General features: G+C 38.0%; 1 protein-coding gene across 1 annotated transcript; it reads right to left on the bottom strand.

Annotated features, from left to right (window-relative positions):
• Positions 1 to 39: 39 nt before the first annotated feature.
• On the bottom strand, positions 40 to 10,777 carry LOC113660072 (centrosome-associated protein CEP250). The gene is made up of 24 exons (XM_027173303.2): positions 10,678 to 10,777; positions 9,983 to 10,201; positions 9,556 to 9,617; positions 9,113 to 9,392; positions 8,509 to 8,606; positions 8,147 to 8,285; positions 7,831 to 7,956; positions 7,612 to 7,737; positions 7,404 to 7,508; positions 7,078 to 7,266; positions 5,669 to 5,898; positions 5,316 to 5,583; positions 5,119 to 5,177; positions 4,744 to 4,807; positions 4,526 to 4,633; positions 4,292 to 4,423; positions 3,987 to 4,060; positions 3,382 to 3,466; positions 3,202 to 3,283; positions 3,045 to 3,106; positions 2,863 to 2,964; positions 2,588 to 2,683; positions 2,240 to 2,398; positions 40 to 1,206 (listed from the first exon to the last, which is right to left on the bottom strand). The coding sequence occupies exons 1-23, from the start codon at positions 10,678 to 10,680 to the stop codon at positions 2,261 to 2,263; spliced, it is 2,847 nt and encodes a 948-aa protein (XP_027029104.1). The 5' UTR covers positions 10,681 to 10,777; the 3' UTR covers positions 40 to 1,206; positions 2,240 to 2,260.
• Positions 10,778 to 11,514: the final 737 nt, after the last annotated feature.

Here is an 11,514-nt window from a genome sequence, read left to right on the forward strand (position 1 = left end):
TTTTTTGTTTTTTTAAAATCTACTCTTGTAAAAGGTATCTCAGGAATTAAACAGAACATGGCAGACAGCTTATGTGGCACTAGAAATAAATTGCAAGTTCATCTTCTTAACATGTGTGGGAATTTTCCAAATTTAATGCCTTGTTCAAATACTTGAAGTTAATGGAAACTAGAACCACAGTGACCTTTTATTCTGTTGACTTGTTAAGATGCTATAACCACAATTGTTCCTGTAGTAAAGACCAGGAGTCGGATCTGTTTTATTTTGTGATGGAACTTACATAACCCATCATTATCATAGTTAATATATCTAATATTGACTTAGTGGAACAAATGAAACTTAATTAAGCTTATATACAAAGGATTCTGAAGATAAAGGAGTGGTTCAGATGAGAAGATGGGTTCAGTATGGAGCACTCCTTTAACCTTATATCTTTGACAGGAATTTGGACAATACAATTGTTTTATACCTCTGTTAATTTCTTCATGGTCAAATCTGAAATCTTTTCTGTGGAGATACAGACTCATTTACATACGGAGCGCTGAAAAATGGTATAAAAGCTCTGGCTTACATCAAATGTCAGCAACACCGAGGTTTAGTAATATAAACACAAAGCTCCAGCAGGCTTTTGCTTTGTAGCTAAATCAGTAAAGTTAAAGACTTTTATTGTATGGTGCAAGAAGAATTATGCAGGCAAGTATCTGAACTTACTGAGCGAAAGAGGTTCATTTTGTCCTGTTTTGAAGCATGTTTTCTTATTTTATTAAAAAAAAAATACTTTGCAAAATTTCCAAACATTGCTTAAAAGTTAAAAAAAACTCAAAATACTTTGTTTAGCAACATGCGTCTTGAATTTGATATATCTTCAGAATTTTCAAAATAAAATAACACTTGAAATCTGAGCATTTGACAAGTAAAGAAATTGTGATATTTAAAATAATGAGGCCCTTTTCCACTTACACACTTATTCCACTTGTCAAACACGTACAAGTCCTTGCCTTCCTCCACAACCTGAGTTTATACCTCATCCTCCTCCAGCTCGCAGTCACACACCTTAACCTGCCCAGCAAGAAATATTCCATCCACACACAACAGGGGTGGTATGGTGGTCAGGGTTTCCTCTTATTTGTAAATTAAATAGCACACAAGTTTGTGTATCTCAGTGTTATAGATTTAGCTGGAACTCCCAGGTCTGTTGTAGTTTTACTGTAAATCAGAACAAAATATAATAACAAAAATCACTCTGTAGAAAATGCAGGAGATAAATTAGGACATATTATTTCACTGAATGGACATTGGACATGCATGGAAACATCTTTTTAAATATCTGAAACTGATATAGAGCACACAAACAGATGTATGCACAAATCTCCAGCTGTTCAATAACCATTTCAAATGGAGATGAACTCTAATTGTGATTAAGCACCACACCTTATCTTGATCTAATGAGGACAGATATAGAAGGTTTATAACTATTATTTTCCTGAAACTTACCTTATCTTCCTCACTAAGGACCATGCTGCCACACAAAATGTTTCTATTGGGTTACCATAAATCCTATCTATTCATAATACTAGAATATGGGCTAAACATACAGCATAATTCTATTTTGTACACTATCTTCAGTCTCAGTGAATGTTGACTGTTCATAGCATAGACCTTTTTCTTTACCTCTCAAATCAGACTAGCATGACATTTTAAATCTAATGTCCTATTTGCATAATATTCATTCATTCATTTTCTACCGCTTATCCGAACTTCTCGGGTAACAGGGAGCCTGTGCCTATCTCAGGCGGCATCGAGGCAGGATACACCCTGGACGGAGTGCCAACCCTTCGCAGGGCACACACACATACACACACACTCTCTCATTCACTCACACACTACGGACAATTTTCCAGAGATGCCAATCAACCTACCATGCATGTCTTTGGACCGGGGGAGGAAACCGGAGTACCCGGAGGAGACCCCTGAGGCACAGGGAGAACATGCAAACTCCACACACACAAGGCAGAGGCGGGAATCGAACCCCCAACCCTAAGGTGATCCGAGGTAGTTCGGATAAGCGGTAGAAAATGAGTGAGTGAGTGAGTGAGTGAGTGAGTGAGAGTAAAATCTTTCAGCAAAAGTTCAGGAAGGATTCTGAGACACTTACAACATTCTGTCATTCAGCAGTTTTTCTGCTTCATACATAAGACAAATCATCCTTAGCAGCTCCAACATTGTCACTATTACTCACTTGATTAGTACTACATCTTGATTAGATCTGCTGGGGTTGTTTCTCTGAAGCAACGTTTTCTGCAGCAAGTCCTCCTGTCTTCTCATGAACCCCTAAATCTAGTCCACATTTCTGTTGCCTCTTCACCTCATTTCTTTCCGTCTCCATGGAATTCTCATTCTATAAAGGTATTCAAACGTTATTATTTGCTCATTTCATTTTAGTCAAGATTGACATGCAGTGTAGTCCAAACATGCTTTGTGCCCATGGTTAACAAAATTAGGTGTTGTGCGAAATAACTGGTATGAAAAAGCTGCAGAAAGTTTTGACTGAGTTTGTTGAATAGAAATAAAAGGTTTATGTTCCTACCTTGAATACCTTAGGAGACTTTGAGCCAGCATTTCTCTGGGTCATGGGAGACACCACATCGCTCATCTGTTCCCTTTCTTTAAACAGTCTTTTTAGCTGGGGCAGAAATTAGCATGTAGATAAAATTATAATATAATGAGGATTATATTTCATTTAAGTGTATATCTAGTGAACTTTATAGGAATCACTCACCTGTTTAAGACACTTATTCTGACATTAAACTCTTAAATTGAATATTATTTCAAGCGCCATGTTGTGAAGTGCAACGAACACACCTGCTCAGTGATTAGCCTTCTCTGTTGGTCAGGATCTATGCTATCACACCTTACTCCTGCCTCTTTTCTCTTCACAAATGATGATTGCCTCTCTCCTTTTCCCTAAGTAAAACAGAGTACTAGTCAGCATAGACTAAACCCAAATAAGACAGTGGATAGAGTGTTATCTAAAATGTCAGTACCGGTTGGGGAGGATTGACGCTATGCGCTTTCTGTACATCCTGCTCCGTTGTCCTACTGCTCTCTGTTACCACAATGCGAATCACGATGTCAATTTGCATATAAAGTCTGGCACTGGTTTTGTCTAATATCTAATGAGAACACAACCAGAATAGTTACCTTCCATTAAGGAGTCTATGAGCTGAGAGTCACGTCGAGTTCCTGGTTTCTGGATGATCTTCTGACCTTTGAGTCCAGCAAGCTGCATGAGAAGGGATACAACAAGATTAGCCATGGCTTATTATTCAAATGTTTCTTCAACACTTTATTTAAAATGAGTCCCGATCGTAGTTTGTTTACCTCATTTTCAAGAGCAGTTATCTTGATTTGGGCCTCGGTTTTCTCTGCGTCTTTCTGTCTCATCAAATCCTTCAGGAAATCATCTCTAAAGTAACATGTATTAACATTACAATCAGTAACTTAAACCTAGCTTCAAATCAGGACTTGGACTGATCTTGACAACGATGATGATACCTTATACTGGAAAAAAAAATGATTACTATTTGTTTGACATCCCTTTATTAAAAAAGGCAAATCGGCTTTGCTCTAGTTCTAGCTCTACCTGCTGGTGTTTCTTCACTGTACTATAGTGCTGCAATATCTGTATCTTTGTTTGTAACATCGATTTGTCTATGAACCATTTTCAGTGGAAATGTGATCTGTAATCTCCTTCCTATACTATAGAATCTTAGTTTCATCTTGGCCTAGACTGGCAAATGTGGTCTTTTTTTTCATGGTCAGAGTTGCTATAGGATTTAGTCTTGTCCTGGTCTCAACTGAAAAGATCTTGGCTACATTGTTTGAATATAAACAAGCATTTTATTCATTATATGATACAATCACCGACAACATTTAATTTGTACTCTGTATCATTAGTTTCTGGTGACAGTTATATGTGTATCCACCTTTGTTTCAAGTCCTGATCTCGCTTAGCCAGTTGTTGCTCCAGTCTCTGTACGTCGTTGTTCTGTTCTGTCACCTGTAATCATACAGAGCATGTTAAGCCATAAAAGATGTATATAATGTTCCCTTCACTACAACTTTCCTATTTTCTCATCTAAAAATGAGAAATGAGTCACAATTCTTTTTGTATACTGTTTAATTACATTCACCTCATTTGACTTTTATCCGATACTCTCTAAAGCTTTCCGATCAGCAGCCCAATGCATTACATGTACAGTATTACAGTGGCTAGTCAGTTCATTTTCACCTGGCCACGAGCAGACTGAAGCTCACGCTGATGCTCCTCCAGCTCAGTTTCAGAAATCTTCAGCATGTCACACACCTTCTGCAGCTCACTCTTCAACTGCACCAGCTCTCCATCCATCTCCTCCAGAGAGACCTACAGCCACCACCACAGTAATACACAGTAATACCATGCTTGTATTATTGGCAACTGTTGGCATCACTTGGCCTGGTCTGTTACTGGAAAACAAGGACGTACAGGGTTTCCCATCAATTTCTGCTGGAGGGTCTGGCTTCTGTTCTTCTCCAGTTCTAGCTCTTGTCTACATGCATCAAGCTCAACTCGCTCCAAGGCACCGGCTTCTTTCTGTAAGTTATTGAATCTCAATATCAATATTACCCAATGTTACAAAATTAATATTCTTTAATTATCAATAAATTATGGATATGAGAAAGCAAGGACATGCAGTTAGATACCTTAACTCTGGCCAGCTCTTTCTCTTGGTGTGTCTTCTCTTCTAGCAAACTCTGGATAAGATTCCTTGTAAGAGAACATACTTAGTGTCCGTAAATCCTCTTGCAATTACACTAACCATATATAATGAAAAGTATACAGTAATAAGCTCCCATTAAATTAATTCATAATCCAATAAAAATGTTACAGGGTGGCGTATTGAACGCTAAGAAAAATCTGAAGTTATGACTAATGTAGGCTTGCTTGATGTTGTGCACCATAACCAGTGTGTACTCTAGATTGTTTTCAATGAACACCATGTGTTTAATATAAAATGTATTTTGGTTATTCTATTTTCATTTATGTAAAAATTCCAAATGCTTCATGTACAAACTTACTGCCTGTCCATCATCTCTGACTTGAGCTTGATGACCATTTCTGCTGCCTCTTCCCTCAGCTTAGGACAAACAAGGAAGTGACTTTTGATAGTAATAGTAAACAGTGATTTGTATATAGAAATATATTATTGAAACATGATAAAATGTAGGTTGTCATATTATAATATATAAATAATTTGAAATGGTGCAGTCCATACAGCATCAGACTCTTGCTGTTGCTTCTTGGACTCTTCTAGTTGGACCTGAGAAGACTGCAATGCCATCGCAACATCCAGCCATCGCTCATTCCAGTGAGCTGCCACTCTCTTCAGCTCTTCCTTCTCTTGCTCCATCTTCTCTTCCATGAGCTTCAGCTCTTGTTCCTTAAGCCCATATTCTGCCTCAACATTCTCTACCTTCTTTTCCAGGCCCTGGCAGTGTGCCTCAAGCTCCTTCTTCTCATACTCCAACATTTCCTGTAATTCTCTAAACACGGTAGAGAAACCCAGTTTCACATGCTACAATCTAAAGCTTGTTTTTTTTTAACAGTTAAAGTCAGACTAAATCTCACCTGAGCTGGCAGCATCTCTCCTTCAGATCTCTTAGCTGTTTCTGATCTCCTTGGTCAAACACATCCATCAGCTCCTCCTTCTCTCCAAGCAGCTGCAAACGCTCAGTCTCCAGGGCAGAGATCTGACTGCTTTGGATCAGCTTCTCTGCTTCCAGCTCATGTAGCTTCTGCAGCGACTCCTGAAGCTTCTGCATGGCTGTAGCCAGATCTGCTGTCAGTTTCTCAATCACCTTGGCAAAAGACACATCCAGAGCTTAAAAATATATCAAGGCAGAAAAATATTAAGTCTAAAATAAAGTGCAAATAAAATTATAACGAAAGTAAAAAAGCTTTCTAATATTGTCATGAGGGCGTGGACAATTTTGGACAGTTTATTTACAGTATGTTACGTATCAAATGCTTTTGTGTTATTTTTATCAAAACAAGGTACATTGAAATTATTCAGTGGCAAAAAGACCCATACAAAAACATTGCCTTTTTTCACATTTTTTCCCACAAATTTCCACCCCAACTGAACCTCGCATATGTTGAGGAAAGAGAAGAAAAATCTGTTTTAGATGAATTACAATGACCGCAGGTTTCAGCTATATTTGGATATAGTTTAGCCAATTTGTCCTTAGAAAACCTTCATCTGAATCAGATTAAGTCGTGCGCAAGATAAAGTCCTATTTATTCTGTCAACGGATTGTCAAACCTCGGTGTCTTCAGACAATTCCTAACCCTGCTATTCACTTTGTCTTCTTTAATGATATGTTTTGAAATTTCATAATTAAGTTATATATTTGGGAAATGGGGCCTTTGAAGTGTGTAGGGGCCTTAAGAACCAAATCTAATCATGATTCAGGGGGCATTTGAGGAAACACGGAACAACAGGCTTGGATAAATTGATGGACCTGTAGATTTTTGAACCAGATCGTTGTAAGTGACAATTTTCATTTTCATTTTCAATAAAAAAAAGTCACTACACTTAATTAGACTCAAGTCCTGCCATCTTATAAAGTTAGAATCTAGCTTGGCAGCTATGAAAAGGTGATTGTTACATATGGGGGATTGCCAGAGAGAAGTCTGTGATTTAAAATGCCTGTCTAAACTGATTGAAATTACAGCTGGACTTATAGAGAACTGTGATGGTGAGAATGGTGACTTCATTGTTATCAGCATGGCCAACAAAGTTGATTTGCAAGATTTGGCTTCCGCATCACACCACTTTGTATGGGGTGACTGAGACCAATAAATGATCTTTTGTAAGTTTGCTGCTCTTTGTTTTGTGTTTTGACGTGTGTTTTTGCCCCGACCGATCCATAGCCCCTTCCTGTCTCTGCACATGTGATCCTTATGTTTCACTAATTACCTTATTATATCTGTCGTCTTGCATGTGTATGGCAGAATACAGTGTATGAAATCCTGACCTCTTTGGCTGAATGCAGTTCCTCTTTCAGTAATAAGGTACTCTGCTGTTGTTGGCTGGCCAGGCTCTTGGCCTGAGTTAGCTGGGAGTGGAGATCACACACCTGCTGAGTGAAACCCTCTCTGCCCATCTGGGATCTTTGCAGCTCTAGTTCTAAGCTTTGCACTCTTTGGTGCAGTTCAGCTTTCTCCTGTATAAAATAACAAGAAAGGAAAATAATTCTTTTTCTTGTAGTATTCCATCTATTGATAGATGATGTCCTGGATCAGAGCGAGCAGCACTGAATCATACAGCATTAACAAATGTGCCTGAAAAGTCTGGAAGGACCTGAACCAGACGATCTTTATCAACTAACGCGTTGGACAACTTTGACTTCAGGTCCTCTATGTGGTCGTCCAATCTCAGTGTTTTTGTGGTGAGCAGTTCATTCTCCTGTCAAGGATTTTGGAACACAAAGAGAAAGGTATGTGAAATGGTCCATGATTTGTAAGGATTTGATGACACTATTTAATCACTTTACTATTTAATCTCTTACCAGTTCCAGTTGGCCGAGGCGACTGCGAGTCTCGCTGAGCTGGTCCTGCAACTCACTCTGAGCCACCATGGACGTGCTAAACTTCTGCTTCAGCCCCTCCATCTGGCTTAATACTTTCTGCTGATCCTACAATGCAACCCAAAGAAATGAGGTGTCAAAGAAACAGCTGTCTGTTTAGTTGTATTTAAAATTTACACTTAAACCATAAAAGTGACTGACTTCTTTACATGATTGGAGTTGTTTTAATGCATGGTCCTTTTCGGCCGCTGTTGTCACGGCTCTTTCCTCTGCCTCCCTGAGGTCTTCTTCAAGCTTTTTAATTTCCCTAGCTGCCTTTTTCGCTCCCTGTTAACGCAGGCATTTTACATATTAAATAATAGAACACATTAAAATGTGTTTAGAGTTTATGTCCAATCAGCAGTTATTAATTATTAGTTATTATCAAACACCAATGGGACAAACTTTCAAATACAATTCAACTGTAGGCTGAGCTGTTATTTTTCAATTCAATGGCACATGCAGTGTGCAGTGTGACCTCTCTGAAAGATTCCTCTTTTGTTACAGGCATGGTCCTGCCTAGGTGTGGCTTTGAATGTGATGCTGATATTTTTGTAGTGCTCCTGCTCTCAAGGCTAGATTTCATCTTCATAATGTCCATCTCCAGCTGTAGCACCCTACACACACACACACACATGCACACGCACACACACACACACACACACACACACACACACACACACACACACACACACACACACACACACACACACACACACACACACACACACACACACACACACACACTCAGATGAATAAAGCTCAGATGTAGCTATCAAAGTAAACAACATATTTAATGCCTATGATGAGTCACAGTTGTATTATGATCCACAAATTCACTTTTCTTGAAGGTCTGCGCTGCGATAGCTCTCCTCAAAGCGACTTAGCTCAGCAGCTTCTTTCTGCTCGTCAACAACACTCAGTGCCTTTGCCAGCTGCTATGGGAGAAAAGCCGTACACAAATAAGTGGCCATAGAATTGAACGAATCACACAATCACTCTACAAAACTCACATAATATTTAACACCTTAATTCAAAATTGTAAGATTGGCAGTTGTATTATCATACAGTGTAATGATACAATTTACCATTACAATATACTTTAGATCCAATTCAATAAAGTGTAACAAAATGTATTAAATGCAAGATATAAAACAAACTTAAATAAACATTTTTCTAAAATTAAAGTCAACTCCTTATAAGAAGCTGTTACATCAACAGACCACACCGTAGATTTTGTAACTCTAATAGAATTTATCTCTTGAATCTCGGTTAAAAATAAATTCTTGTTATTTTTCAATAATAAAAAAACACCAATGTTGTATATAAATCATCCAAATGTCTAGCATAAAACTTGTGAAAGTAACTCATAGTACTATTTTCTGTTTTGAAGGTATTCAATCCTTTTAATTAAAACCTTGTTTTAGTCTAAGAAAAGCACAACCTTTTGCTTGTGCTCTAGACGTTGGGTAGTGCTCTGGCTATGCTGAAGCTGGCTCTCTTTGGCTTTCAGCAGGTCTGTTTGTGTATCCATACAGCTGTTAGCCTCCCGGAGCCTCTGAATGAGCTCCGTTCTCCTCATGCTGCTCTCCTCTAGCGCACTCCGTAGCTCAAACTCAGAGTGGGACCTGGGGGCCCCGTCTGGCGCAAGACGTGAAGCAGACTGCCATCTTTGCCTGGCAGATGACTCACTGTGATTTATCCCACACTGACTGCCAGTGGAGCTAATACACACAAGATGATTTGTAACACAGAATAAGTACATGAATTGTTCTTATAGCAAAATGGAAAAATAATCCAAGAGAAATAGCTCATTTGGATATATACAATTACTACAGTTGTGGGAAATATCAAATGCACTGATGGTTCCCAGAAAGGTTTGCTGACCTGGTGCTAATTTTGGAGCTGTGATCAGATCGAGACAAACCCACACAACTCAGAGCTGAGGACTGAAAACAATAGGACCTAGTTAGAGACTACCACGGCAACAATAAGTGCATGTAAATAAAATGCAGAGATATTTTAGTTATTTTAGCTGTTATATTTTATACTTTTTTTTCTATATTAGTTACTTAGTCAACATGTTATACATTTGTTTGTTTATATGCATATAAATATAAGTCAATATAAATCTTTCAATTATGAGAGAAAATTATGTTGTAGACTTATAAAACACAGACGTGTCAGACAATCTTATAATTGAAAAAAAAAGTTTGGGGTTTGTTTGACATGATTATACAAATTGCTGACTAGTCTTTGAAATCATTTCTAAATAACAGACTGTCCAGTGGTGGAACTAGAGGTCAACACTTACCCGAGATTTAAAGAGAGACTTTTCCCACAAGTCAAACTCAGACACGATAGGGTTTGAAGATCTGAAAGAGTTCCTGAGTTCCTGAGATCCCAAACCAAGGTCCCATTCCTGGTCATTTTTGTCTGCCATGAACCTGTCATCACTGAACCAGCTGGCCATCTTAAGAAATGATCCGTTTGAAGGCAAGAATTCTGTTCTGTGTAAGAACTTTACAGCCAGCTGTTAGAAGAGAGTAAGCTGTTGTTGTCACTGCTGGTGGAAATGATGTTGCATGTTTTAACCCAGAACGTCTCTGCCCTACCCTTAGCCAGTAATATTTCATACAGCCTGGAGAGTTTTTACACCTGCCATGCACATGTAACATGGCAACTGTAGCACAATACTGTTTGTTTGTTTGTAGTTATAATGCAAGCTGAGCAGCTATAAAATAATATAGGATAGAATTAGATAAAAAAAATATAATAATAATAATAATAATAATAATAATAATAATAATAATAATAATAATAATAATAATAATAATAATAATAATAATAATTCACATCTAAAATGTGAACAATCCTGTGGAGAAGGTTGATTTCTTTTTTCAATTCAATTAATTTGTTTTGCACTTTTAACAACTGACAGCATTACAGAATTATAGAAACAGAATAAAAAAAATGTTAAAATGTAAAATTTAATGTCTACCGTTGTACCATGCAAGTGCTTTTCTGGTCTTCTCCTTTCTTCTCTCTCTATCAATCAGCGCTTATGCCTCTGTGCGCTGTTTATTCTTCAAGCAGCCTGTTGAAACTGTGGCCTTGATAGCAGGTCTCCATGGTGACAGTCACATACAGATCACAGTGTGTGTGTGTGTGTGTGTGTGTGTGTGTGTGTGTGTGTGTGTGTGTGTGTGTGTGTGTGTGTGTGTGTGTGTGTGTGTGTGTGTGTGTGTGTGTGTGTGTGTGTGTGTGTGTGTGTGTGTGTGTGTGTGTGTCCAGCCTCCCTCCTCTATGAATTATCAGCTCACCAGATTGACCACACAGCTATGTGTCACCAATCCCTAAAAGCTCTCAAGTGGATTTTATATTTAGTCAATTTAGTCATAGTTTACATTCTAAAGTGCTAAAGTTCCAAAACCCAAAACCGATTTCATATGACAATGTATACACCCTTCGTATAAGAAAGAATGGGCCAGAATAAACAGACATCTTTAATAGTGGTTAGACTCAAATTAGCTATTAAAGGAAAGGTTATGTTTCCACCCTGCTCATTTAGCTAGCATACCTTCTGACTAAGTTTTTCTTCATGGTTCTCAGGGAAAGAATAATGGGAGAGTTTAAATAAAGCATCTGCTGCATAGATTGTGTGATCCATATTTCTTTTTACATGTATAACACTATTTATCTCACTAAATTATCCAACACTGGTGTATAGTCAAGTTAATTCAAGTCAAGGCAAGTTGAGGAAGCTTTTATTGTCATTTTGACCATATATAGCTGTTGCAGTACACAGTGAAATGAGACAACATTTCTCCAGGATTATGGTGCTAC

This window comes from Tachysurus fulvidraco, chromosome 10 (assembly GCF_022655615.1).
Source record: "Tachysurus fulvidraco isolate hzauxx_2018 chromosome 10, HZAU_PFXX_2.0, whole genome shotgun sequence".
Lineage (NCBI taxonomy): Eukaryota > Metazoa > Chordata > Actinopteri > Siluriformes > Bagridae > Tachysurus > Tachysurus fulvidraco.

Excerpts from the sequence above, each read along its gene's own strand:
- LOC113660072 (XM_027173303.2), bottom strand. Across the intron at positions 7,738-7,830 it reads AACTCCAATCATGTAAAGAA|GATCAGCAGAAAGTATTAAG; the intron begins GTCAGTCACTTT and ends GTTGCATTGTAG. Across the intron at positions 2,965-3,044 it reads GCGTCAATCCTCCCCAACCG|GGAAAAGGAGAGAGGCAATC; the intron begins GTACTGACATTT and ends TGTTTTACTTAG.